Source organism: Amblyomma mixtum, chromosome 5, assembly GCF_055824585.1.
Source record: "Amblyomma mixtum isolate Tamu chromosome 5, ASM5582458v1, whole genome shotgun sequence".
NCBI classification, from domain to species: Eukaryota; Metazoa; Arthropoda; class Arachnida; order Ixodida; family Ixodidae; genus Amblyomma; species Amblyomma mixtum.
The window spans coordinates 186,026,026-186,052,003 of NC_143016.1; the positions used below are offsets into that span (position 1 = coordinate 186,026,026).

A 25,978-nucleotide genomic window follows, 5' to 3' on the forward strand; every position below is an offset into this window, starting at 1 on the left:
GCGCGGCGCGCAGCTATCGTCTGCTGCCTTCTCAGCAGCCCGCGGACTGCCATAGGCTAAAAACGAACGCGTTGCTATGGCGATGCAGGCAGGTGGGCGGAGCTTTCGGGCTGCCCGAGAAAAACAAATACCGGACTCGAGTCCGCAAGTAGTCCCGGACAGTCCGGGACTGAAAAACAAATGCGCCCACTGTCACAATGTGCCATGGAGCAAGGCTTCTTCACATGCCGCAACCTCATCTTGAAATGAAGAGCTAAGCGCTTGAAACGATGAGCGCGAAGCCTCGGGAAAAGGTTTCGCACTGGCCGTACACCGAAGGAAACGCTGCAGCGGGGTGCAGATCTTGCCAAACGGCGACAGAAAAGCGACGGGAAAGGACGACAAAAACTTCTTAAAGGGGCCATTTCGAGACCGGCGAGCTTAATTTGCACGCTTTCCAAGGCGCGCCATAGCAGGCAGCTGGAGATAAGAAATCGCTTCGTAAGCTGCGGCCGGGTACCGAACCAAGGCCTGCAAAGTCGCGCTGCAAATGCACCGCACACTCATCTACCGAGGGCGCAACAAGAGCGTTGCAAAAAATTACAAAATTCGGCGTAACGTTGTGCAGAAATAGTTTACCTATATTATAAAACGTCGCATTAAAATATTCGCTTTTTTTATTGTTTTGTAACATTGTTATCTGCGCTTTTGAATTTCATTAAATAAGTGTTTCGGGCGCCCAAAATGTCTGTGCAGCCGTTCTTGGACCCAGCCTACGCCACCGTTCTACTGCCGCCATGTTCAAACGACTCTCTAAGCCCTCCTACGGGACCGGCATACAAGCGCCGGTTGCTCTCCAAACAAGTCACAAAAAATAACTGCTGCAAGTGTCTTCTCAATGTTCATCAAAATATCACTCGAGCTGTGCATTTGATTACACGGAATTATAATTTCCGATTTCTAATAACGCGTGCGGAAAGCACATAAATGCCACGATACACTTCGTTGTCATACATGAGCTCTTAGGGGCTTCGCGCATCGAAGCAAAGCTGCACAGGGGCCCGGGGGAGGAGCTTCGTGTCGTCTGCTACCGCGCTGGCGCGCACCTCGCTTGCACCTCGCTTGAGGTGCGCGCAGGCGCAGCGCTGTAGCAGACGACGCAAAGCTCCTGCCCCGGGCCCCTGTGCGCATGCGCGGCTTTGCTTCGATGCGCGAACGCGCCGGATCCGCTGGCGCTCCGCAGAGCGCGGCCACGCGGAGCTGTGTTCGCACTTAGAGTGGACCACCCTGTACATTCTTGTCAGGCCTGCGTCTCGTCGTGCCCGCGTACGCTTCTGCATCGTCCTGGATTTCAATGCCGCCACCGTCACAGCTGCTTAAGCCGAGCAATGGAGCCTGTGTTAGGCCCGTAAACATTTCATGCTTATACCCATGCCACACGCTCACAAGAAATGGCAGTAAATGCTTAAGGCCTTAAGTTTGTTAATGCCATTATTTTCGGAGTTGGTGCTACACGTCCACATTTAATGCCATTATCGAAAGTGACGATGACGATAACGCTTGCAAGGTAGTTAAAAGCTTCATCTGAATATAAACATTGCTAATGAGCACAATATATGGGAAATGTTGTTCAAATGTAATATAAAATCGATTTTTCAGAAAATACGGCTGTTGCTTCTTTACAAGTAGAAAAAGTAGCCATAGACTCGCATGTCAGCACCCAAGTCGAGAGTACCTGTCAATAAGGCTGATAAAAATGGCGCTCTTCGCATCGAAAATGCAGTATAGTTGCCTCATCTGACTGAAAGTTAAGAATTAACTATTTCCTACTGGTTAGGAAGTTGCTACTAACAAAGCTGCATGCTTTTCTGCGTGTGGAATGGGAACGAGAGTAGGCATTGCACGGGCGAATGAGTTGTGGCGAACTCAGTAGGTCGCGAATGGCAGTAAGGCTAATGCCATTAAATTTGTGCGTGTGGCACCGCACGAATGCCATTAAAACTTAAGGCACTAAGCACTTAATGGCATTAAATCTGTCCGTGTGGCACGGGTATTACTCTACTCTCGGTTAGGGTTGAGGCGCAATTTTTTGTGGTTGCTCTGCCGTCGACCCTTGCAAGCCATGAACAAACTAGCCCGAATCATCACTCTGCATATCAGTTAGTGTATGTCATTCTGCCGATCACGAAAGCCTGCGCCAGCCTTATTAAGTATGCCTTTTTTGTTCCCGTTTTCCGGCTGGCGATGCGTCTGAATTAGCCTTAGAGTTTGTAGTACGTTGACGGTTTCGCTGTGGCGTTCATTGCCTTGGAGCCGCACACCTCGGACTCTTGTGTAACGGGGTGTACGAGGGGGTACCCAAAAGAAACCGGACCTATTTTTGTTTGAACTTATTTGTTCACATTTTAAGCACAGGCCTTCAATCTCCTTCAAAGTATTCCCCACTTGCAATGATGCGCTTGTCGAATCTCTCATTCCATTTTTCAAAACATTGTTTAAATTCATCTTTTGTGATGCTTGTCAGTGCCTCCGTCGTTTTTTTCTTCACCTCAGCAACATCAGCGAAACGCTTTCCGTTCACCTATTTTTTCATTCTAGGAAACAAAGAAAGTAGCACGAGGCAAGGTCCGGAGAGTATGAGGGTTGAGGAATAGGGGTCATGCCATTTTTGGTCCAAAATTGTCGTAGAGACAGGGCTGTGTGAGCAGACGCATTGCCATGATGGAAAAACCAGTCACCCGACTGCCACAAATCAGGCCGCTTCCACCGCACACTGTTGCCCAATCTTTTCAAAACATCCAAGTAGAAAGCCTGGCTAACTGTCTGACCCTGCGGAACAAATTCTCAATGGACGACTCCTCTCACGTCGAAAAAACAAATCAGCATTGTTTTGAGGTTTGGTTTCACCTGACGAGCTTTCTTGAGGCGAGGTGAATTTGAAGTTTTCCATTGGCATGATTGTTGCTTTGATTCAGGATTCAATTCAGGAACACTTGAGCTGTCCCCATAGCATCGTCCTTGTACGTCTTTCTTAATGTTTCAAGAGTTTTCATTGAACTTTTTCCTAGCAAAATTCAGAATTTCACCGGCGCACGGTGTCCACGAAAATCAGCCATTGCAAAAACGACATTCACACAAAACAGTCGTCACTCTGAAACTCTGCCTAAACTAGTCTGACCTCCTTCAACGACGGCACTCGGCTTACTGACTCTGGAATGTTCGTTCTATGCGCTCCTAGTGGCAAAACGCGGTACCACAGAAGCTTTGCCGACCAAAAAATTTAGTCCGGTTTCTTTTGGGTACCCCCTCGTAAATCCATTGCACACCCTTTTTGGCACCCTTAAGGGCGCGAAATTGTTCAGTGTGATATAGGCCACAAAACCGCGTTACATTTTGGCAATTAAAGTTTTGCCTATAGTGCATGCATCTCCTTACGACAATATGCTAATTATTAGGTACGTCACTAATTTGGAAGGAATCTTTATTGAACACCGCAAGAAAGCTCACGATGAAAAAATGCTTTCGCAATCGAAGCACGTACGCAATCGTAAGTGCCCTCCGTATTTTTTTGTTTTGTTATTAGAACATGTTTTCGCGTGCCTTTCTCTACATACACATACAATACAACGTGCACATACAATAAGCAACCAGTTGTGAGGCAGCACCCGTATTGTCTATTCTTCCCTGTCCTTCGTTTTTGTTGCGCTAAATATGCAAGATTTATCATCATCATCATCATCAGCCTGACTACACCCACTGCAGGGCAAAGGCCTCTCCCATGTCTCTCCAATTAACCCTGTCCTTTGCTAGTTGCCGCCACTGTATCCCCGCAAACTTCTTAATCTCATCCGCCCACCTAACTTTCTGCCGTCCCCTGCTACGTTTGCTTTCTCTTGGAATCCACTCCGTTACCCTTAAGGACCAGCGGTTATCTTGCCTTCGCATTACATGCCCTGCCCAAGCCCACTTCTTCCTCTTGATTTCAACTTGGATGTCATTAACCCGCGTTTGTTCCCTCACCCACTCTGCCCTCTTCCGATCTCTTAACGTTACACCTATCATTTTCCTTTCCATAGCTCGCTGCGTTGTTCTTAACTTAAGCTGAACCCTCTTTGTTAGCCTCGACATTTCTGCCCCATAGGTGAGTACCGGTAGGATACAGCTGTTATATACTTTTCTCTTCAGGGATATTAGTAAGCTACCATTCACGATCTGAGAACCTGTTATACGCGCTCCACCCCATTCTTATTCTTCTAGTTATTTCCCTCTCATGATCCGGATCTCCGGTCACTACCTGCCCTAAGTAGACATATTCTCTTACTACTTCCAGCACCTCGCTACCAATTGCGAACTGCTGTTCCCTTGCAAGGCTATTGAACATTACTTTGGTTTTCTGCATGGTAATTCTTAGCCGCACCGTTCTACTCTGCCTGTCTAGCTGATTGATCATGCTTTGCAGTTCTTGTCCTGAGTGGCTTAGCAAGGCAATGTCATCAGCGAATCGCAAATTACTCAGGTATTCTCCATGCAAATTACTCAGGTATTCTCCATTAACAGCCGCCGCGGTGGCTAAGCGGTTATGGTGCTCGGCTGCTAACCCGAAAGACGCGGGTTCGATCCCGGCCGCGGCGGCTAGAATTTCTTTGGAGGAGAAATTCTAGAGGCCCGTGTACTGTGCGTTGTCAGTGCACGTTAAAGAACCCCAGGTGGTCGAAATTTCCGGAGCCCTCCACTACGGCGTCTCTCATAGCCTTAGTTGCTTTGGGACGTTAAACCCCATAAACCAAACCAAACCTATTCTCCATTAACTCTTATCCCCAACTCTTCCCATTCCAGTCCCCGGAATACCTCCTGTAAAGGCCGATTCACACGACGGACCGTTCGCCCGCGGCCCGCGCACTACGTGTGCATACGTCAGCACTTTGAGGGGCGCGCTGTCGGCCGCCATCCATCCATGCATCCAGCGCGCCTCTCAAAGTGCTGACGTATGCACACGTAGTGCGCGGGCCGCGGGCGAACGGTCCGTCGTGTGAATCAGCCTTAAGCAGGCAGTGAAGAGCATTGGCGAGATCGTGTCTCCCTGCCTCACACCTTTCCGTATTGGAATTTTATTGCTGACTTTATGGAGAACTATAGTAGCTGTGCAATCGTTATAAATATCTTCCAATATTTTCACATAACACTCTTCCACACCCTGATTCCGCAATGCCTGCATTACAGCTGAGGTTTCCACTGTTGTTCTGTTATTGTGACTGAGAGAAGGATGAAAAGGAAATTGCACGGGCCTGCTACTGGCTCGAGCCAAGCCACCACCGCTGCCACGTGCAGATAGAGGAGAGTTAAAGAGCAGAAGAAAAAGAAAGAAAAGACGCGCGTCGCAGCAACAACTGCGTCCGCCGGAGCGGACGCTACTCAAAAAACAGATAAGCGGCCGAAGCCGCGCTCGCCGAAGCGAGAATGCTTTCTCGTAATCAATGAAGGCTATACAGGGTGTCCCAGCTAAAAGTAACCAAGCTTTTAAAAAAGACGAAGTGTCCTAGCCCCGTGAGACCAACTGAGGGTTGTTGCCAGTCGCGTGTCCTAGTCTGCGGTATTTTTTTTATTGTGCAAACGTAATTAATTAGCAGAGACTGATTAGCTAACTTTTTAATTATTGCCTTTAGGAAGAAAGTGTCAATGCAGGAATTGTAGATCCCATAGAAAAATAACCGGTTGCGGTGTTTCCAACCAAGTACTACTGATACAGCTTTTTTTATTTGCCTTAAAATAAAGCCCGCGAAATACAAAAAGAACCACGTGATAAGGAAGCAGTTTCAGCGCTCACAAACGACCGGTCAAGCAACGACATCTGCTTATGTTTTCAACGCTGCCCCGAACAGGGTTCGGCGTTTTGAGGTGGTGGCGAGATATGTGTCATGAAAAGTAAGCGGGCGCTGCTTTTCAAGGACTTGCACCGTCACGCGCTGAAGGAGCGGTCGCCCTAGCGCCCATGCGAGAGTTGCTGGCGTATATCTCGCAACCATCGCAAAACGCCGAACCCCGTTCGGGACAGCGTTGCAAAGATAAGGGAATGCCGCTGTTTGATCGGTCGTCTGGGGGCGCTGAAACTGCTTCCCTATCACGTGGTTCTTTTTGTATTTCGCGGGCTTTCTTTTAAGGCAAATAAAAGAAGCTGCATCAGTGGTACTTGGTTGGAAACACCGCAACCGGTTATTTTTCTATGGGATCTACAATTCCTGCATTGACACTTTCTTCCTAAAGGCAATAATTAAAAAGTTAGCTAATCAGTCTTTGCTAATTAATTACGTTTGCACAATAAAAAAATACCGCAGACTAGGACACGCGACTGGCAACAACCCTCAGTTGGTCTCACCGGGCTAGGACACTTCATCTTTTTTAAAACTGTATATAGGGGTTGGTTATATTCTGCGCATTTCTCTATCACCTGGTTGATAATGCGAATGTGGTCTATTGTCGAGTATCCTTTACGAAAGCCTGCGTGATCATTTGGTTGACTAAAGTCCAAGGTTGTCCTGACTCTATTAGCGATTACCTTAGTAAATACCTTGTAGGCAACGGACAATAAGCTGATCGGTCTGTAATTGTTCAAGTCCTTGACGTCTCCTTTCTTATGAATAGGGCCCGGAAATTGAGGCATTTGCCTAAATATGCCTATAAATGCCTAAACGGGAGATTTTTGCACTTGCCTGCCTTTTTGTCATTTTTTAGGAAAATCTACCTATTTAACCGCACTTTTTGCCTATAAATGCCTAAATCCGGCACTTCGGTCCTCGATCTGTCTATGTATGGTGAAAGGCACGCGCCGATGCACGCACAAAAGGTGCGGGACTCGCCGAACGTTTTTCTAGAATTGTAACTTGAACGTAGAGTAACGAAGTGCTTATCTCGAAGTGTAGCAAGAGGCGAGTTTGGAAAGAGACCTGACATAGTGCAATCTTCTCAACATGGACGGAAAGAATGACAAAGTTGGAAAAGGCTGGACTTTCAACAGATGAATCGTTGAAGAACCCGCCGCGGTGGCTCAGTGGTTACGGCGCTCGGCTGCTGGCCCGAAAGACGCGGGTTCGATCCCGGCCGCGGCGGCTGAATTTCGATGGAGGCGAAATTCTAGAGGCCCGTGTACTGTGCGATGTCAGTGCACGTTAAAGAACCCCAGGGGGTGGAAATTTCCGGAGCCCTTCACTACGGCGTCTCTCATAGCCTGAGTCGCTTTGGGACGTTAAACACAAATAAACCAAATCAACCATGGGAGGTAGTGGCAGAAGTACCGCAGCACATCGGGGACTGAAAGGAAAGGGCGCTACTGCTTCTACGAAGATGGAACAATTGGTAGAAAAAATAGATGCCTAGAAACAATTTCCCAAATCAGAGGCTTTCTACGCGGAGACGATACGGCAACATCACCTGAAGGCCTAAGCCTTTATCAACTCTCATGTTTTATGTTCGCGCCACTAAGTTCATAAGACGTCAAGAGAAGCCTTTTAAAGTACAAAGCTATGCTTAGCGAAAACCGAAGGAGCCTCAAGTTCGAAAACCTGAGAATGCGCTTTATTGCTTGAGTTGATGACTCCGTACGCTCCGTGCATGGCGTACAAATCTTGTACATATGAATAAAGAGTATTATTCAAAACGCCTATTTTTGCTTTATAGCGCCTATTTCAATATTTTTTAGAGCCTAGATGCCTGCCTATTTCTGGGTTCTTTAGGGCCTAAATTTCCGGGCCCTACTTATGAATTAAGATAATGTTCGCGTTCTTCCAAGCTTCTGGTACTCTCGAGGTCGCAAGGCATTGCGTATACAGGGTGGCTAGTTTTTGTAGCACAATCTCTCCTCCGTTTTTCAGCAAATCTGCTGTTACCTGATCCTCACCAGCTGCTTTCCCTCTTTGCATTGCTCTTAAGGCTTTCTTTACTTCCTACTTCGTTAGTGGCAGGATGTCCCATTGCTGTGCTCGACTGCCTCCCTCAGTAACTTGATGATTACATTCGCTATTGTATAGATTTGTGTAGAACTCTTCGGCTAATTCAACTATCTTATCCATATCTTATAAACCTTCTCTGCAAACAACCAGCTACTAAACACCTCCTTGACCTGTTGCTTAGCCACGGATTTGATAACAAGGTTGAATCTCCAACTAGGGTGACTGATTTTTCTGAGACACTCATTGACGTGTGTCTGTGCAACTTTGGCGGTTCTGGTGTAATTTCAGGTGTCCTGACTGTTAGTCTCAGTGATCACATGCCCATTTATAGCCTCTTCCCACACCACACTGAATACAAAGATAAAAAACAACAAGAAAGCACTTATCGGAGGATTAATGACGAAAGTATAGCCAATTTCAGGAGTCTAGCCATGAACGCGGATTGGAGTGCCGTCCTATCTGAAAGTGATCCATGCTTTGCGTATGGAACATTTCAGACAATTGTTGAGTCACTTTATAATGAGGCGTTTCCGCGGCGGCCAGCAACGAAACATAAAAAGTCCAGGAAACCATGGATCTCAAAAGAACTTTATGACCGCATACTACATAAAAATCGCTTATTCTCAACTTTTATCGAAACAAAAAACGCAGAGATATTTCGAAATTTCAAGAAAATCAGGAACAAGCTAGGGGCCGACATAAAAAAGGCTAGACAACAATACTATCTAAACAAGTTCTCGAATACTACATCTCCAAAGCAGAGTTGGGCTCTCGTAAACGATATCCTCGGGAAAAAACCAAACAGTGTCCTCTCTTCACTAAACATTAATGGGATAGAATACACGGGGATTGGGTTGGCAAATAAATTTAACGAGCATTTCCTTACAGCTGGTGTAATGGAAAATGTAGATCCTCTCTGTAAAGAGCCTACAAGTTACATAAAGAAGACATACACAAATTCAATTTTCCTGGAACCATGTACTGAAAATGAAATTGTAGACATAATTAACTCACTCCGAAACAATAGTGCTCCGGGAATAGATTACATCCTGACACGGCCAATCAAATTTGTTGCAGATATTTTAGCTGCCCCACTAGCACATATCTGTAGCATCATGCTTAACACTGGTAGGTTCCCAGACTTGATGAAAGTGGCTCGTGTAGCTGTAATTCACAAGAGCGGTGATGCCAACAACCTCAACAACTACAGACCGATTTCCGTTCTCTCAACTTTTGCGAAGGTTGCTGAACATGTAATAAATAATCGCCTGTATAATTATCTGGCACGACACAAAATTATTGCAAAAGAGCAATATGGTTTCCAAAATAATAAAACAACAGAATCTGCTTTGCTTAATATTAAGGAACAGCTAATTGACAATATAGAGAAAAGACTAGTAACAATAGGAATTTTTCTTGATTTAAAGAAAGCTTTCGACTCGGTAAAACATGATATCCTTCTCCAAAAACTGGAACGGTACGGGGTAAGAGGTCTTGCTCTTGAGCTTCTCACCAGTTATTTAAAAAATCGTTTTCAAATAACCCAAATAAACGCAGTATCATCAACACCAGGGGAAATTGTAGTTGGTGTACCACAGGGTTCTATTTTAGGACCGATACTATTCCTTCTGTATATTAACGACATAGTGAACATACCTCAGACTAAGAATATTATTATTTACGCAGATGATACTAATGTGTTCTTTTCAGGAAATAATATGGCTATCTTAGAAAAAGAAGCAAACGTATGGCTACAAGAACTTTCTTCATGGCTGGAATCTAACCAATTGAAACTAAATGTTGAAAAGACTAAATATGTCGTATTTAGAGCCAAAAACAAGATGATTACTGAAAGTTTTCAACTGAAATTTCAAAATTCAACTCTACTTCGTGAAAATTCAATAAAATTTTTAGGAGTAATTTTCGAGCAGCACTTACTGTGGAATGACCATTCAGATTATTTACGCAGTAAAGTATCGCGGTCAGTGGGCATAATAAACAGACTACGAATGCTTGTACCTGTCAGATGCAAACTACAGCTATACTACTCTTTAGTTCACTCCTATATACATTACGGCCTACTTGTGTGGGGAACAACAACACTTACTAATATAGCAAAATTATTTGCGCTGCAAAAAAGGGCTATCCGAGCTGTATTCAACCTTACAATCAGCCAAGACACAGGGGAGGTTTTTAGAAAGCACAAGTTACTTAAGATACAAACAATGTATGACAAAAAACTGGCTATATACATAAAGAATCAAATAAAATACAGTAAAGAAACTTTTCAGAACACATATCTGCACATGCCTGGACTATATAACTTCCGAACAGCTAGTTTCCATGTTTCAAAGTCCCGTACAAATTATGGCCACCAAATGTTGACATTTATGATACCGCGAGTTCTAAATGCTTACGCCCCGCTACTTTCTATGGCAATGGAAAAACGAAGTGACCAAAGCTATAAAAGAGCCGTGCATGATATGCTACTTTCGTGACAGTGCTGTATAAGTAAACACCGTTGTATCTTTTTTGGTATCAAATCTGTATACTACTGCTAATTTAATTTTAACCTGCGTTTTTTTTTCTGTTCGAAGTCGGTTGCTGTCAAATGCTTTGAATGTTTGTTTTAATTTGTTGTTTGTTTTTGTATAGGAGGGCAGGCCTTAGTCAGGTGTTGTTTAACGCCTTTTGCCTGCTCGTCCTTGGTTTACGTATGCATTGTAAACCAAAAATAAACCAATAAAAAAAAAATATTGCTGATGACATTGCCCTGTTTGTCTTTTAGCGCATACATCTGTTTTTTTAACTATGCCTAGTTTTCTCACTGATTTTAGGCTACCTCCGTTCCTTAGAGCATGCTCGATTTTCTCCATGTGAAACTTACTTATGTCGCCTACCTTGCACTTATTTATTAATTTCGACAGCTCTGCTAGTTCTATCCTGTCTGTGGAGTTAGACGTCCTCATGCTTTGACGTTTCTTAATCAGATCTTTAGTTTCCTGAGATAGCTTGTTGGTATCCTGTCGAGCCATCCTACCACCTACTTCTGCGGCGCACTCTGTAATGATAGCTGTGAGATTATCATTCATTGTTTCAACACTACGGTCGTCTTCTTCAGTTAAAGCGGAAAATCTGTTCTGCAGCGAAAATCTGAATTCCTCTACCTTCCCTCTTAATGCTAACTCGTTAATAGCCTTTCGCTTCACCAGTTTCCTCCGTTCCCTCTTCAAATCTAAGCTAATACGAGACCTTACCATTCTGTGGTCGCTGCAACGGACCTTACCGAGGACATCCACATCCTCTACGATGCGAGGGTGTGCACACAGTATGAAGTCTATTTCATTTTTAGTCTCACCATTGGGGTTCTTCCACGTCCACTTCCTGTTTGCTCGTTTGCGGAAGAAGGTATTCATAATCCGTAAATTATTTCTATCTGCGAACTCTACTAATAACTCTCCCCTACTGTTCCTAGAACCTATGCCATAGTCACCTACCGCCTTGTCTCCAGCCTGCTTTTTACCTACCTTTGCATTAAAGTCGCCCATCAGTACAGTGTACTGTTTTTTTTTACTTTGGTCATTGCCGATTCCGCATCCTCATAGAAGCTTTCAACTATCTGGTCATCATGGCTTGGTGTAGGCGCGTGGGCCTGCGCCACCTTTATTTATCATAGCGGAGGCGTATCTCGATTTCCGGACGCTGGCTGCGCATGCGCAGGGGCGCCTACTGGCCCCACCCCATGCTACTGCGCATGCGCAGGAGGCCCTAACCAGGTCTCTGCTATGCTACACCTCTCTCTAGTTACAGCGCAGCTTCAGAGAACGCATGCTGTACACACCAGTCGCGTCCAGGTATACGTCGATGGTGCCCATATCAGCCAGCTGCTGGGTGACGACGAACATTTTCACCAACCTGCGGGGAACACGCTACCATTTATGTCTGCACACATTGCGCTTCGCAGCAAAGCCGAAAAAAGCACTCGGGTTTGTTTCAAAATCAAACTCGCGCGTTTTGACCAGGGCGAGATCATGCATGGAAGGTAGCACGCAACGAAAAAAAAAAACGTCAGGATTTCTCCCAATGCTCGCGAATGGTTGGTTGGTTTGGTTTATTAGGGTTTAACGTCCCAAAGCGACTCAGGCTATGAGGGACGCCGTAGTGAAGGGCTCCGGAAATTTCGACCACCTTGGTTTCTTTAACGTGCACTGAATGCTCGCGAATGAATGCGCCGTCGCCAACCGGGCTAACGAATTCCGGCATCCTGCGCGCTACACTTTTGAAGCGAAAAGCTTCGCTACGCTTGTTAACACCGCGCTTCGCGTGAGCCGGCGTATGTCGGAGCACGAGTGACGTCACGCACGGCGCAGCCTACTGTGCATGTGCGCCGCCATTAGTCCTCCTCGCCATCGCTTGACCTTTCGCCGCAGCCGTGCGCAGTGCGCATTTTAAAGGAGGGGTATATAAGGCATGCTATGCGTCATCGTTTGACGTTCGCCGCAAGCGCGTGTTTATCGCGGATCACCGTAACGTTTCGCTTCGGGATATCCAGGCTTAATCTTAGCTAAGCCCCAGCCCATTTTTCTTTAATATGCTTACATGCTGTCATCAAAAATTTCGATCGGGGTCCACAAATGGTGAACGAGTCTGCTGCTATAGTGCGTCTTTCATCTCCCTGTAACCCTCCCCTCCTATTCATCATAGTGCTAAGTGCCACCGAGTGCACGAGTACCCCCACTCGTGCACTCGGTGGCACTTAGCACTATGATGAATAGCGGAAACGTTTATTGCCAATGATGTAAATCGTGAAGGCGAAGCCCCCTACATGGAACTTGAATGCCTCCTCAATGTCAGGAGGAGGCACCTTTACAACGCAAAGGATAGCCCCTGGAGCGCAATCCTTCGGTGAGCGCTGGAGATGATCCGGCGCTGGTCTTGAGCGGACGAGCAGCATGGTCAGAAGAGATTCCCAGTAAGACTCCGCCGCGGTTGGTGATGGGGGATGAGGGAAGGTGGGGCATGTGAGGAGGGTGTGTAAGAAGGGTGCCTTGAGGAGGGCGTGTAAGAGGTGTCCTGGTTTGCCGCAAAGTTTGCATGATGATGAGAATCGGTCTGGGTATCGGGCATGCAGCAGTATTGGGTATAGAGCAGTCCGGGTTTGTAGTCGTCGCCAATGTGCAGCCTGCGCTATGGTGAGGGATGGAGAGGGGGTGCGTATTCCCTTCATTTGTCTCGGTAGTAAGAGAGAATATCACGGAAGAAGAGCAGGCGCTCCGAGGTTCGTAGAGGGGGCTGGACTCCTGCCCGGAATGTGAGACCTCGGGATAGGGAATGAGCCTCCGCGTTGCCAGGGAGGCCAGCATGTGCTGGCGTTCAGATGAGGGTTATGAGGCGCCGGGGCTGCCAGAAACGTAGTAAACGAGCAGCGGTGCTGGATATGTAGCCCTTGGCATAATTTAAAATGGCAGATTTGGAATCTGAGATAATTTTTGAGGCAGATGTACAAATGAGAGCAAGCGCGATAGCTGCCTCTTCTGCCTCTGTGGACGAATTGGTAATGATTAAGCGGGAGGTTAGAAGCTTTTCATTATTGTCGACTACCGCCAGGGCCATACGGGAGCCTGTTGTATATTCCGCTGCGTCCACATAGACCACCTCATGGTCCTCGCTATACTGTTTGTGGAGGCCCCGAGACCTTGCTACTCTGCGTTCCCTGTCTCGCTCAGGGTGCATGTTCTTGGGGATGGGGGTTACGTTGAGGTTAGAGTGGAGGGTAGCAGAAAGGGGGACCCGCTCGGTAGGCTCTGTAATTGGTGTCAGGCTCAACTGGGATAATAAAGTACGACTAGCCTCTGAGTTGTATAGACGGGATATTTGTGCCGTAAAGGTAGCTTCTTTGAGCTCCTCAAAGGTGTTGTGTACACAGAGTTTGAGGAGTCGGCCGTTGGATGTGCTGGGGGGAAGACGTAGAGCCGTTCTCGTGCAACTACGTAGGAGCGCATTTACCCGGCCTCTCTCCATCAGTTTCAGAGGTAGGTACGGAAGGGCATATGTGATGCGGCTTATGATGTAAGCCTGGGTGTGGCGAGTCGTGTTTCGCTCGCGTAGGCCAGCCCTGCTGTTCACTATGCGGTGAATCAGTCGAGTGGTGTGTTGAGCGTTTCTTTGAAGTGTCTTTATGACTTCTCCGTACGCACCATGGGAGTCAAGAACTGGGCCTAGCACGCGGATTTTGTGTACTAGTGGGATGGGATGGGTACCTAATGTGAGGGAGATGGGTGCATTGACTGAATCGTGTGGCTTGGGCCGGTAGAGAAAGAGCTCCGATTCTGAAGGGGAGCAGGTCAGGCCACGCTCCCGTACATATGCGTCGATGGTGGTTAGTGCCAATTGTAGGTGTTCTTCTATTTCGGCATCACTGCCATGGTTTGACCAGACCGTGATGTCGACGTAGAGGCTGAAATGGATGTCGGGAATTTGAGCTAGCTGCTGAGGTAGGTGAAGAAGTGCTATGTTGAATAAAATAAGGGAGAGGACGGCTCCCTGGGGCGTACCTCGTGCTCCCAGCGTGATCCCTGGTAGGCTGTGGTCGCCGAAGGTAAGCGTGGCGGTGCGGTGGCTGAGGAAGTTTCGGATGTAGTTGCACATCCTGGCGCCGACTCCAAGGGTCGTAAAGTTTTCTAGGATAGCTGTGTGTGTAACGTTATCAAATGCGTGAGTGAGATCCACCTCTAGAATAGCTTTAGTGTCAGAGGTCTGTGAGTCGAGAATGTGATGTTTTAGCTTCAAGAAAACGTCCTGTGTGGAAAGCCGAGGTCGAAATCCAAACATGCTAGTGGGCATGAGATTGTTGCTTTCTATGTATTGGCAAGGCCTGCTCTGGTGTACATGCTCCATGAGTTGCCAACAGAAGATGTGAGGGAGATGGGTCTGAGGTTAGAAGTGAGCAGAGGTTTGCCAGGCTTGGGTATGAAGATGACTCTCGCCTCTTTCCATTGTGGTGAGAGGGCGCCCAGTTGCCAGACCTCATTAAAGTATTCTGTAAGTGCAGCAATGGATTGTGCGTCGAGATTCCTGAGAGCCTTGTTATAAACACCGTCTGGGCCGGGGGCTGAGGACGTGTTAAGTGTCTGGAGTTCAGCCTGGACCTCTGCTTCTGTAATGGGTTGGTCAAGCTGTCCGTTAGGGGGGCCTGCATGATCAGGGTGGTTTGCAGGAGGGTATGTGGGGAAGTATTGATTTCGAAGTTCTTGGAGGGGGTCTGGTGGAGGTATATCGGAAGTATGTATGAGTTTGGTGAGGGAGTGTCTCAGGGTAGTCTTAGACTGAGTGGAGTCTATTAAGTGCCTAAAGAGGGCCCAGGTCTGAGGCAGACTGATATTGCCATCAAGCTTGTTGCGGATAAATTCCCAGTTTTGTCGTGAAAGATTCGCTGCGTGTGTTTCTATCTCTTTGTTGAGGCGGGCGGGGCGACGCTTAAGTGTCCGGTTCCATCGCTGCCTTTGCCAGCGTCGCTCTAGGCCTGTTTTAGCCTCCCATAAATGTAGGAGGCGGGAGTCAATTGTGTCGCTTGAGCAGTCTTCGGGTAGAGTACGGGTTACGGATCGGACATCGTTTTTGAGCTCCTCGGTCCATTCGGTGATGTCCGTGATGGAGGCGAAGGTGCGCGCTGTTCTGCATGAGCGGAAAGAGTCCCACTTTGTGAGAGTGGAGTCTCTCGGAGGCCTGCGGTGTAGTTGAATGTGTAAGAGAATCTCGATGATGAAACGGTCGCTACCTAGATTCTCTTGTGTGTTGCACCATGTGGCGTGAGGGAGGCGATGTGCGAACCTGTGGTCTGGCGTAGTGTCTTTACAGAGACTGTTTCCCGTGCGTGTAGGGGAGGTATGGTCTGTGAGCAGGGAGAGACCGGCTTGTTGCGCGGCTAACCATACCCGACGTCCTTTCGGTGTGTCGTGTGGGTAACCCCAGGCTGTATGTGGGGCATTAAAGTCTCCCACGACGAGTAAGGAGCACTTGTTAGCTATACGCTTCGCGAGGGTAAAGAGGCGTTCGAAGTTACCTTGAAGGCACTTAGGGTGGCTATATACGTTTAGGATGAAGATACTGTTCGCTCGAGCGTGTTGCGGCACAAGCTCCATTAGAAGGTGATCAATGTCTTCAATCTCTATGGAATGGGAGATGGTGGTTGTAAGGCCGCTGCTCAATTCTAGCTGCAACTACTGTGTAGGGCGCTGCCCTCGCGGCGGTGGTTGTCCATTGTGAAAGACAGCACCGCCGCTACCTTCAGGGCGCCCCCCCACCCCTATCCCCCCTTATGCATACGCTAACGTCGGAAAGGCGCCTGATGGGTCAACGCTCATTTCCAGCTACCACGGTGCAGGGCACTGCCCCCGCGGAAGGGGCGTTCCATTATGAACGAAAGCCCCTCCAAGCACAGTGCAGTAGGTAGTTCGTCTTTTGACGCACTGCTATCTTCACGGTGTCTCTATCAATTTGTGGGGGAAAACAGGAACCCTTTCGTAGCTGGTATGCCGAGCCGACCGAGAGAGCCCAGGAAAGGACGATTCGAGCATTTTTCTGGCGACATGGGGAACAACATGCATTCCTCACTTTTATCCGCCCGCTCATCGATCACCCTTGTCCGAGCGCCCCACCGTCTGTGCCGTACCGGCTTCTCTCTCATCTATTGTTTGCATATGACAAGCACTGAGGACAGGGGGTACGCATCTGTACCAAGATCTTGACTTGCAGTGCGGGTGGAGAGGGGGGGGGGGCGGCGGTGTGCTTGGGACAGGTCGGAAGGAGAGCCCCAACGGGAGAGGATGTACATGCTCTTTCCGACGAGAGAGTGGTGTTGTATTTGTTCTTTATTTTTGTTTTCTTAGCGAGACCCTGGGTTTGAGGCTGAGCTCAACCCACGGGGTAGGTCAATGATTGGAGAATTGATGTTTGGGGCGGGCCACTGAAAATCACCGCCCCATTTCTTTGTTTGTAACGGTTATAAAAACCGAAGTAAACGGATGGAGACCAGCCTGAGCTGGGGCTCCATGCTTAGCATGTAACATTCTGCTACTTAGGTTCTAACCTGCTAGGTAGAAGAGTAAAGTAGCGCAAAGTTTGTTTTTCCCCTTTGTAAATTCATTTCTGTTGTTCCCAGTTTTACTCCTTGTACATGTATATGTTGTAAATATATGCTTCTCTTATATCTGTCATCATCTGCAAGAAACGCCTCCTGGTCTTCTTTCATGCCGAATTAACTAGAGGAAGGGTATTGGGAACCTTCCTGTGAAGAAACGAACAAACTTTACTGTGGTGATTGAACGACGAACCAGAAACGCTACCCGAGGGGGTGTGGGGATGTGGGCAAAACAGGAGCATAGTCAGGTAGGGCGAGTGGATTTAAGGGTTCCTGCAGGGCAAGGATGTCGGGTTCTGTAGCGCAGGACAGCATTTGGTGGATCACGTGACGCTTCTGGCCAAATCCCCAGCAATTCCACTGCCAGAGTGTAAAATTACGAATTGGAACTGCCATCATGACAATCTATAGAGGAGGGAGCTGTAACGGAGGTTGGGAGCCCTGAACTATGGTAGGGATAGGGTTGGCTTGTTCCTCCGGTGCTTTGGGCTTCTTGCGTCTGTTTGGTGTGGGGTCACGCTTTGGGAGCCGGGACTCAAGATCGTTACAGCGATCAGAGAATCCTTGCGTTAGCACGTCGAATCGGTGGTTAAGAAGAGCGTTGTCTTGAGTTATGCGGATTACTGCGTCTTTGAGGGGTGCGCATTCTTCGTTGATGCAGGTTATAGCATCCTGCAATTTTGCCTCAAAGCGAGCTGCAAACGATTCAAGCGGCGTTGGTATGTTGTTTAGAGACATGGTGCAGAGGGAGAGGGCGTTGTGCGCGGAGGTGAGTTTGTAAAGGGATCAGTGTCAGCCTCCATTGCTAGCAAATCAGGAGAGGAATTAGGCTCGGAGTGGGCGGACGAGGTATGAGCGGTAGGCGGGTTGGGAGGCGGAGTTTGGGATGTGGTAGGAGTGGGGACGAGTGGAATGATAGAACCGGTGGCAAGAACACTTATCTGGGCTTCCAGCTTGGCGATATGTTGACGAAGGGCGGCGGCTTATGCTCGGGCTGGTGTAGCTTCTGCTTTAGCCGCTGCTGCCTCCTCCTCAGATTTTGCCAGGGCTTGCTGTAGACTGGGCTGTGCTGTCACGGATGTCATGTGCCTGTGTGAAGAGGAGGAGGTGTCCCAGACTTGTTTCAACGGCACTGTCCGGGCTTTTTTCTTTTGGTTGGGCTGGGTGAGTCCGGACGACAACTGGGGAAAATTGTCTCTGGATAGGACCAAGTCTTGCTGCTGCGTTTGTGGGTGGTTTGGCTGTTTCCGTGGCTGGTGGAGGTTTCGTCCCTTGCAGGATCCCGTGCCTGTCAGGTGTGGGCCCTCGCACAGAATGCACTTGGGCGTGCAAAGAGTGTCTTGCTCGGAGTGTTGTGTTCCAAAACGGGGGCAGATATTTGTCTTGGGGCTCGGGCATACATCGCGGCGGTGACCCGGCTGTCTGCAGTTATTACAGGCATCCGGACTGCCACGGTATGGGGTGCAGTGGTGGATGGCTCCCATGTATTTTAAGGAGTGAGGGACTCTGCTTTCGTCGAAGGTGATCAGGATGGAGTTTGTCTTTCCCATGCGTAGTGCTGCTAGTATAGTGTATTGTGGATTTATTTTGACCAGGTCTTGGTATAGTTGCGTTGGCGTCTCGTCGTCACGAGTGCGCCAGCTACCCCAAAACTATAAACCTCCCGGGAACGTTACGCGTTTCCTCTTTTTTTTGCAGCGACAGCTGTATACTCCATCTCAGTAGTTCCTTGCAGCACAACCAAAGCTGCGATGAGTGCACAGGCGACGTTCCGATGCAATAAAATTTGCATATGGGTATATGGGACAGCGTGCTTTAAAATTGCATGCGCCAAATGCTGTTAAATTTCAAACCTCAACGTACGCTCGCGTTACGTGCATGTAACGTACACGCAATCTGTACGCAGTGTTCTGAGTTTACAGAGCGCGATTCTTGCTTATAAGTTCAAACACCGTTTCCAGAATGGCGGCCCCCTTCGAAACAGAACCCCTCACATCGTACTAAATTTGCCGTTGTTGCTGCTGCTTTCAGTACGCTCATAGGCCGTGAACGGGCCACTGGGCTTTCGCTTCGTCTCATGACGCCTAATACAAAATTTGCTTTATTTTATTTTTTTAGAGTGACGGTTGAGCCGGTTTGTTGACAAAAATAGCTAGCATTCTTGCAACCAATTCGCGCCACTGGGCTGAACTTATCGTTGCGTCTGATTTCATACGCTGAACTAAAAAACTGGCTGTGGCTTAGCTAAGGTTAAGCCTGGGTATACGCAGCGTAAAGTGCCATAGTCTCTCACACACATCACAAACATGGTCAAACGGGTTGTTCACAAAGTCCGACGTAAACAATCTGGACGCACTCGCGCTTTCACTCGGTTTTAACACGTGTTCAGTGCAGCGGTGAGTCTGAATCTTCTTCCATGTTTTCCTCCTCCTGCTGCTCCTCCTCCTCGCTTCGTTGACTACCAGTGGCCACGGCGGTGGCCGTAGCGCGTCGTTTGGCTTCTTGGCGACGTCTTTTCGCGAGGCGTTCCTCGCGTTTTTCCGGATTTTCAGATGCACATTTCGCCTTGGCTCGATCTTTCCTCCGTTGTTAGGCGGCCAGCTCCCCGGCGACCACCTCTGGATCGGAAGAACTCAATTTCTCCGCTCTTCTGCCTCGTTTAGCAGCAGCCGCACACTCCTTGGCTTCCATGTCGAAGGCGCCCGCCTGTTCGTCAAGCGCATTATATGCACGTGGCGCACAATCCTCGCGCATGCGTAGTAGCGCGCGGCGCTTCTGTCATAAACACGCGGACCGGCTAACATGGAGGAAAAAAACTAAGGAGGGAGCATGACGTCACGCGGCAAGCGTTCGCAAGCCGAGTCTTTTGAAGTCGTTTTCTCCCTCAGTTTTTCGCTCTCCGAGCCGGTCCTTTATGTTTTGATTCCGGTATGTTTTAGTGCGCGCGTATGCGCGACCCACGGCGCGGGCATCTACAGCAAGGAAGTTGATCTACAGTTAGTCTGCCGCGCTAATCGGCGCATGCGCGCGCGCAGCGGGGCTAGACTTTACCGCACGCTATCACGTGGTGCGATCACGGTAGACACACTCTTTTTTTGCTATATCTTTACTTGTTAAGACTAGGCTTCAAGGTTGTCGCCGGACGCTCCCTCCTCAGTTTTTTCCCTCCATGCCGGCTAAGGTCAGGCGGCGTCGGCGGCCGTGGAGAGGAGGCGACGCACATGCGCAGTAGCGCGCGGCGCATCTGTAGGTCAGGCGGGTCAGGCGGCGGAGTCGGCGACGGCTGCGGCGAGGGGACGACGCACCTGCGCCTCTCGACACGTCACTTGGTTTTCGCACAAGCGAAGAACTGGCGGCTCCCGCACACGCGAAACTCGGCTCTGACCCACGTAGTGTAGCTTTCCGCTACGAAATACGAATGTCACTCATGGCGTAACATCCCGCAAAATGCTTTGCCCTTAGCTAGGGCACGTCTTCCTTTCTTCTTTCGCTCTCTGCTCCATCCTTTCGCTAACTTAACGTTAAGAGAGCGGAAGAGGGCGGAGTGGGTCAGGGAAGCAATGCGGGTTAATGACACTCTAGTTAAAATTAGGAGGAAGGAATGGGCTTGGGCAGGGCATGCAATGCGAAAGCAAAATTAACTGCTGGTCCTTAACCTTAAGGATAACAGAGAGGATTACAAGAGAAAGGAAACAGCAGGGGGCGGCAGAAAGTTAGGCAGGTAGACGGATGAGATTAAGAACACTGCGGGGATACGGTGGGCGCAGCTGAAAAAGGACGGTTAATTGGAGAGACATGGGAGAGGCCTTTGCCCTGCAGTGGGTGGAGTCAGTCTCATGATGATGATGATTACCCTTCTCCTTACGGCGCGATTCGGGTGTCACCGTAATGTGAGGCAGTTACTGCGTCATTTACTTTCTTGTAAAATCATTTCTTTCTTATGGCGTGGTTGAGGTGTCCACCGAGGAGTGCGGCAGTTCCTACACCATTTGTTTCGTCAAAACCAATTTCTCTCATGACGAAGTTGTGGCATACACTGAGAAGCGAAACAGTCATGCCCCCTTTCATTTCCTCAAAAATAATTTCCCTCGCGGTGAAGTTGCGGTGTCCACTGAGAAGCGAGACAGCTATTGTACCTTTGATTTCCTCAAAACTGATTTCCCTCACGGCGCACGTGCAGTGTCCACTGAGAAGAGAGAGTTACTCCACTTTTCATTTCCTCAAAAGCAGTTTTCCCTCATGGCCTAGTTGAAGTGCCCACCGTGCAGTACGGTGCAGTACGGTGGTTACTGCACCTTTCACTTCCTCAAAAGTAATTTTCTCTCACGGCGAAGGTCTGGTGTGCGCGGAGAAGTGAGACAGTTACTGTGCATTTCATGTCCGCAAAACCAATTTTTCCTCATGGTGGCCGAAATTATTCCGGAGCACTCCACTACGACACCTCTTTCTTCTTTCACTCCCTCCTTCCCTTACGGCGCGATTCGGGTGCCTACCGAATTGTGACACAGCTACTGTGCCATTTCCTTTCCTGAAAAATATTTTCCTCATAGCGTGGTTCAGGTGTCCACCGAGAAGTGGGGCAGTTACACCGTTTGTTTACTCAAGAACAATTTTCCTCTCGGCGAAGTTGCGCTGTGCACTGAGAAGTGACGAAGTTACCGTGCTACAATTTCCCTCATGGCAAAGTTGCGGTGCCTAGTGAGAAGCGGGACAGTTACTCTGCCTTTCATTTCCTAAGAACCAAGCTCCCTCACGTCGAAGTTGCTGTGTCCACTTAGAAGCGAGAGGGTTACTCGGGCGTTCATTTCCTCAGAACCAATTTTCCGCACTTCTCGGTGGGCACCTCGACTTCGCTATGGGCGGAGTGTAATAAACTTTATTGAGGGGAAACGGGGAGGTAGTCTGGGGACCACTGGTTATTGTTCAGGTGCCCTGTAGACTTGTGGCTCGGCCGGCCCTCTCGATGACCTTGATTTGCATATCCTGGTTCTCGCTGGTCCTTATCAGGTCCCAGGCTACCAGTGAGGGACCTGGCAGGATGTCCTCGAGAGGTCTATGGTGCCTACAGGCGTATATTCGTATATCATATGGCTTAGGTTGTTGTGCTCCCCGAAAAAGAGGCAGAGAGGATTTATTCCGTGAATAATTCAACACAAAAATTCCGTGAATAATTCAGCACAAAAATTGGAGGTCCTTAACTTCGCCTTTATTTCAGCGTCTTTAGCTGCGTGTCCATATATCATCTCTCTTATTTTCCTGAGTGTGGTGTAAGCTTTTGGCCGTGGCCTTCTTGCTGTTTTAAGGTCCTGATGCATGTTTCTCAGTAGGGGCTTTATATGAACCCGGTTTCTTATTGTTTTGGGGATCGTCATTGGCGTGTCCTGGAGCGGCTCGGCCTCTATCCCTAACCGGTTGAATATCTTCAACCGCTATGCGTACTGGATAGCTTGGTGATTTGGGCCTGACTGCGGGCTTCTATGAGCTCGTTAAAGTGATTGTGAACTCCCAGATTCAATAGTTCGTCGTTTTTAGTACTTGGGGGAAGTTGTAATGCTACCTTCTAGATACTTCTTACTGTAGCATCCATTCATTGGACCTGTTCTTTCTTAAGCCTCAGATAGGGGCAGGGTGCAAGTCATTTTTCCTATGGCGAAGGCCTCAGTTAGCTTGAAGATCTCTTGCTCTTTGAGGACTCTGCGTCTGTCAGCGATTCTCCTTATCAGTCTCATCGTTTGCTGTGCTGAGATCCTGAAATTCTTCAGAGAGGTCTCGTTCCCGGTCCCTTCCTTCATTAAGTGTTAGGCCTAGAACAATGATCTCTTTTACATGCGGAATTCCCATGCCGTGTGAATCCAGTTTTATAGTTTGGGAGGGTGTTTTGCGCCTTTTTTGAGGATTATCAGTTCGAATTTCTCTGGGGAGCATTCCAAATCCACTCTGCGGGCCTCCCCTTCAAAAGTGTCGGTTGCATCTTGGAGGGTTTTGGTCATTTGGTCCAGGGATTATCCTCGGGTCCATAATGTTATATCGTCAGGCTGTATCCGATGCCCTGTATTTGTTCTAATAGTACAAGTATTCTGTATATGACCAGGTCGAAGAGGAAAGGTGACAGTACAGCCCCTTACGGGGCTGCTCTGCCTCCTAGTTCTATTCATTTGGATTTGAGGGAGCCCATTTGGAGACCTAGTGTTTATTTATTTAATCGATACTGTCAATCCCATCAGGGATCGTAACAGGGAGGGCATTCAAAAGTACAGAGGCACAAAAAATAGCAATGGTAATTAATCGAAGTACGTAAAAAATATGACACGAGATTATACATTAGAAGATAAGTATAACAAATAAACCAGAATGAGGAGCATGTGACAAGATTTTGGCGGACAAATAATACCACAAGTGAAAGAATAACTTCGTAATGACATGTATGAACTCAATAAATGCTAAGATATAAGTAGTTGATTTTCCACACGTGTGCTGAAGGAATTTAATGAAGGATTACTAACAATGGATGTGTTCAAGGTGTTCCATTCGCGTATAGCACTAGGGAAGTATGAATATTTGAAAGTGTCAGTACGGAATGAAAACTCGTTTAGACTGTGCTTGTGTTTATTACGTGTTTGACGCGTTAGTGATTTTTATATGTATCTTGAAGTGTCGACTTTTAATTGATTGTGTACGAGTTGGTACATGGTTTTAAGGCGCGCTAGTTTTGCTCTGTTTTGAAGGGTTAGTAGTCCTGCTTGTTTGAGTAGTTCTGTTGGTGAGTCTGTAAACCTATGTTTATTAAATATACATCTGACCGCCTTCCTCTGCACTGCTTCTATTTGTTTAGTAAGCTTGTTAGTGAAAGGAAATCAAACAACATTAGCATATTCTAGAATTGGTCTGACATATGTGTTATACGCAAGGAGCTTTGTTTCTGATGGTGCTAGTTTGAGGCGTCTGTTAATGAAAAATAACTGTTTTATGGTGGTTGATGTGACATTGTTAACATGAGAATTCCATCTGAGGTCAGATGTCAGTGTTGTGCCTAAATATCTATATTCGGACACCGAATCAAGAGGAATGTTGTTTAATGTGTACTGGAAATTTGATTGGTGTATCTTTCTGGTTACGGATAAAGAAACTGATTTTTTAACATTAATAGTCATCTGCCATTCTTCACATCACTTGTGCACTGCTGTTAAAGCGTTATTTAAGGCTATATGGTCATTGTCGCAGTTAATTTCCTGGTAAAGTACACAGTCATCGGCAAAGAGTTGCTAAGGAATGATTTGACATAATTTAATGCTTTCTTCTGCATAGCGGCATGAGCGATAGGTGCAGTAGGATCGGCCGATGAGAGGAGTTGTCGAAAGATTTCTTGAGATCAATTGCCAGTACGGCTTTGCAGCCGCTGCTGGGAGCCGTACCGATGGTCTCATGGTTCACTGAAGCTGCATCTTAACGTTTTGAGTTTAGATAGCCTTGCTGAATCCGATCATGGAGTCTGAAAGTAGTTCGTTGACTTTGAAAAATCTTGCAGTCTTGCAGCTCGTGATTCATCAGCTTTCCAGACAGAATGGGAGGGAGGTCAGTGGAAGGCTCTCGAGGTTTATCTCTTTACTGGGTTTTGGTATGAAGACAGTTCTGGCATGATTCCAGGATGATGGAAGTTTCCGTGGTTTCCCAGCACGTGTTGAAGTAATCTCTGAGTGCTGCCAGTGAATTCCAGTCGAGGTTCCTAAGCACCTTGTTGTTAATTTTGTCTGGTACCGGGGCTGATTTTGTGCGCAGTTGTATGAGGGCCGCCCAGACTTCGGCGTCAGTTATCGGTTCATACAGCTTTGAATTCTCTTCCCAGGTATAGGTTGGATATAAGGTGTCATCCCGATCGGCTGGTAGAGCATCTAACACGAAATTCGGAGGTCGTGGGCTCGGACCCCACCGGCGGCATGTGTTTGTTGTTGGTTGTTTTTTCTCTGCTTTTAATAATCTCCCATTGATGAAAACGACTAATTAAAAAAGGCATTATCTATACTTCTTGGTTTCGGTAACTATTGGCTTCCGTCATGTGCTTACGTATAGTTCATACAAGCGAAATGATCTTCCATTGCCCTCTTTTTGTCTATACTTTTCATTTATGTATATTTGGTTCGATTTGTGGGAGTTTAACGTCCCAAAGCGACCCAGGCTATGCGGGACACCGTAGTGAAAGGCTCAAGAAATTTTGACCACCTATGTATGCCGTGCTGTGTAGTATTTGCAATACTTAAAGAATGGGTGCACTGGCCTAGTCTAGCCTTTTTGCTTGTACACCTAACGTCACTTGATGTTGAATAAAGATGACAGAAAGAAAGCAAAGAGTTCCTGACAAATGGTAGCATGTGGTGTACAGCTTAAGGTGGGCATCTCGGCGGATATCTTGACCGCGCCTTGAGGTGACGGTCGACGGAGGAGTGAAAGGGAAAGAGGTGCCATAGTGGAGGGCTCCGGAATAATTTGCACTACGTGGGGATCTTTAACATTCACTGAGAATCGCAGAGGACACGGGCGGCTTCTGCGTACTTACGAATAATTAGCTCGGTGGCTCTTAGAGTTCCGAGGACATTGTAAAGGAAGCGAAAGCCAGGAAAAATTATATAGAGGGAAAAACTACCGTATTCATTCATAGTTCTGGTAATTGTGCGCAGTTCTTATGGCGAGAGCCGTTATTGGGGTCCTCCCTGAGCCGAGGATGAAACCGAATTCGCAACATGTTGAGGCTACACCCTTCACCTGTCCACTGCTACCGTACAAAAGCTCCTTCCACCGCTTACCCACCAACTTAATGTACCCTCGGCATAAGAGAGTCACATGTCATTTGCAGGCCTCTGTTGTCTATAAATGCCACAAAGCCCGGTGTTGGGGCTCATGTGTACAAATTGTTGTGTCTGGT

At 47.7% G+C, this 25,978-nt stretch overlaps 1 protein-coding gene across 1 annotated transcript in view; it reads right to left on the reverse strand.

Moving 5' to 3' along the window:
• Nucleotides 1-25,978, reverse strand: part of LOC149345125 (uncharacterized) — a 108,802-nt gene that overhangs the window by 22,903 nt on the left and 59,921 nt on the right. The window contains exon 10 of the mRNA XM_089547373.1: nucleotides 11,764-11,837. Within this exon, the coding sequence (XP_089403499.1) occupies nucleotides 11,764-11,837 (74 nt within the window). The remainder of the gene's footprint in view (nucleotides 1-11,763; nucleotides 11,838-25,978) is intronic.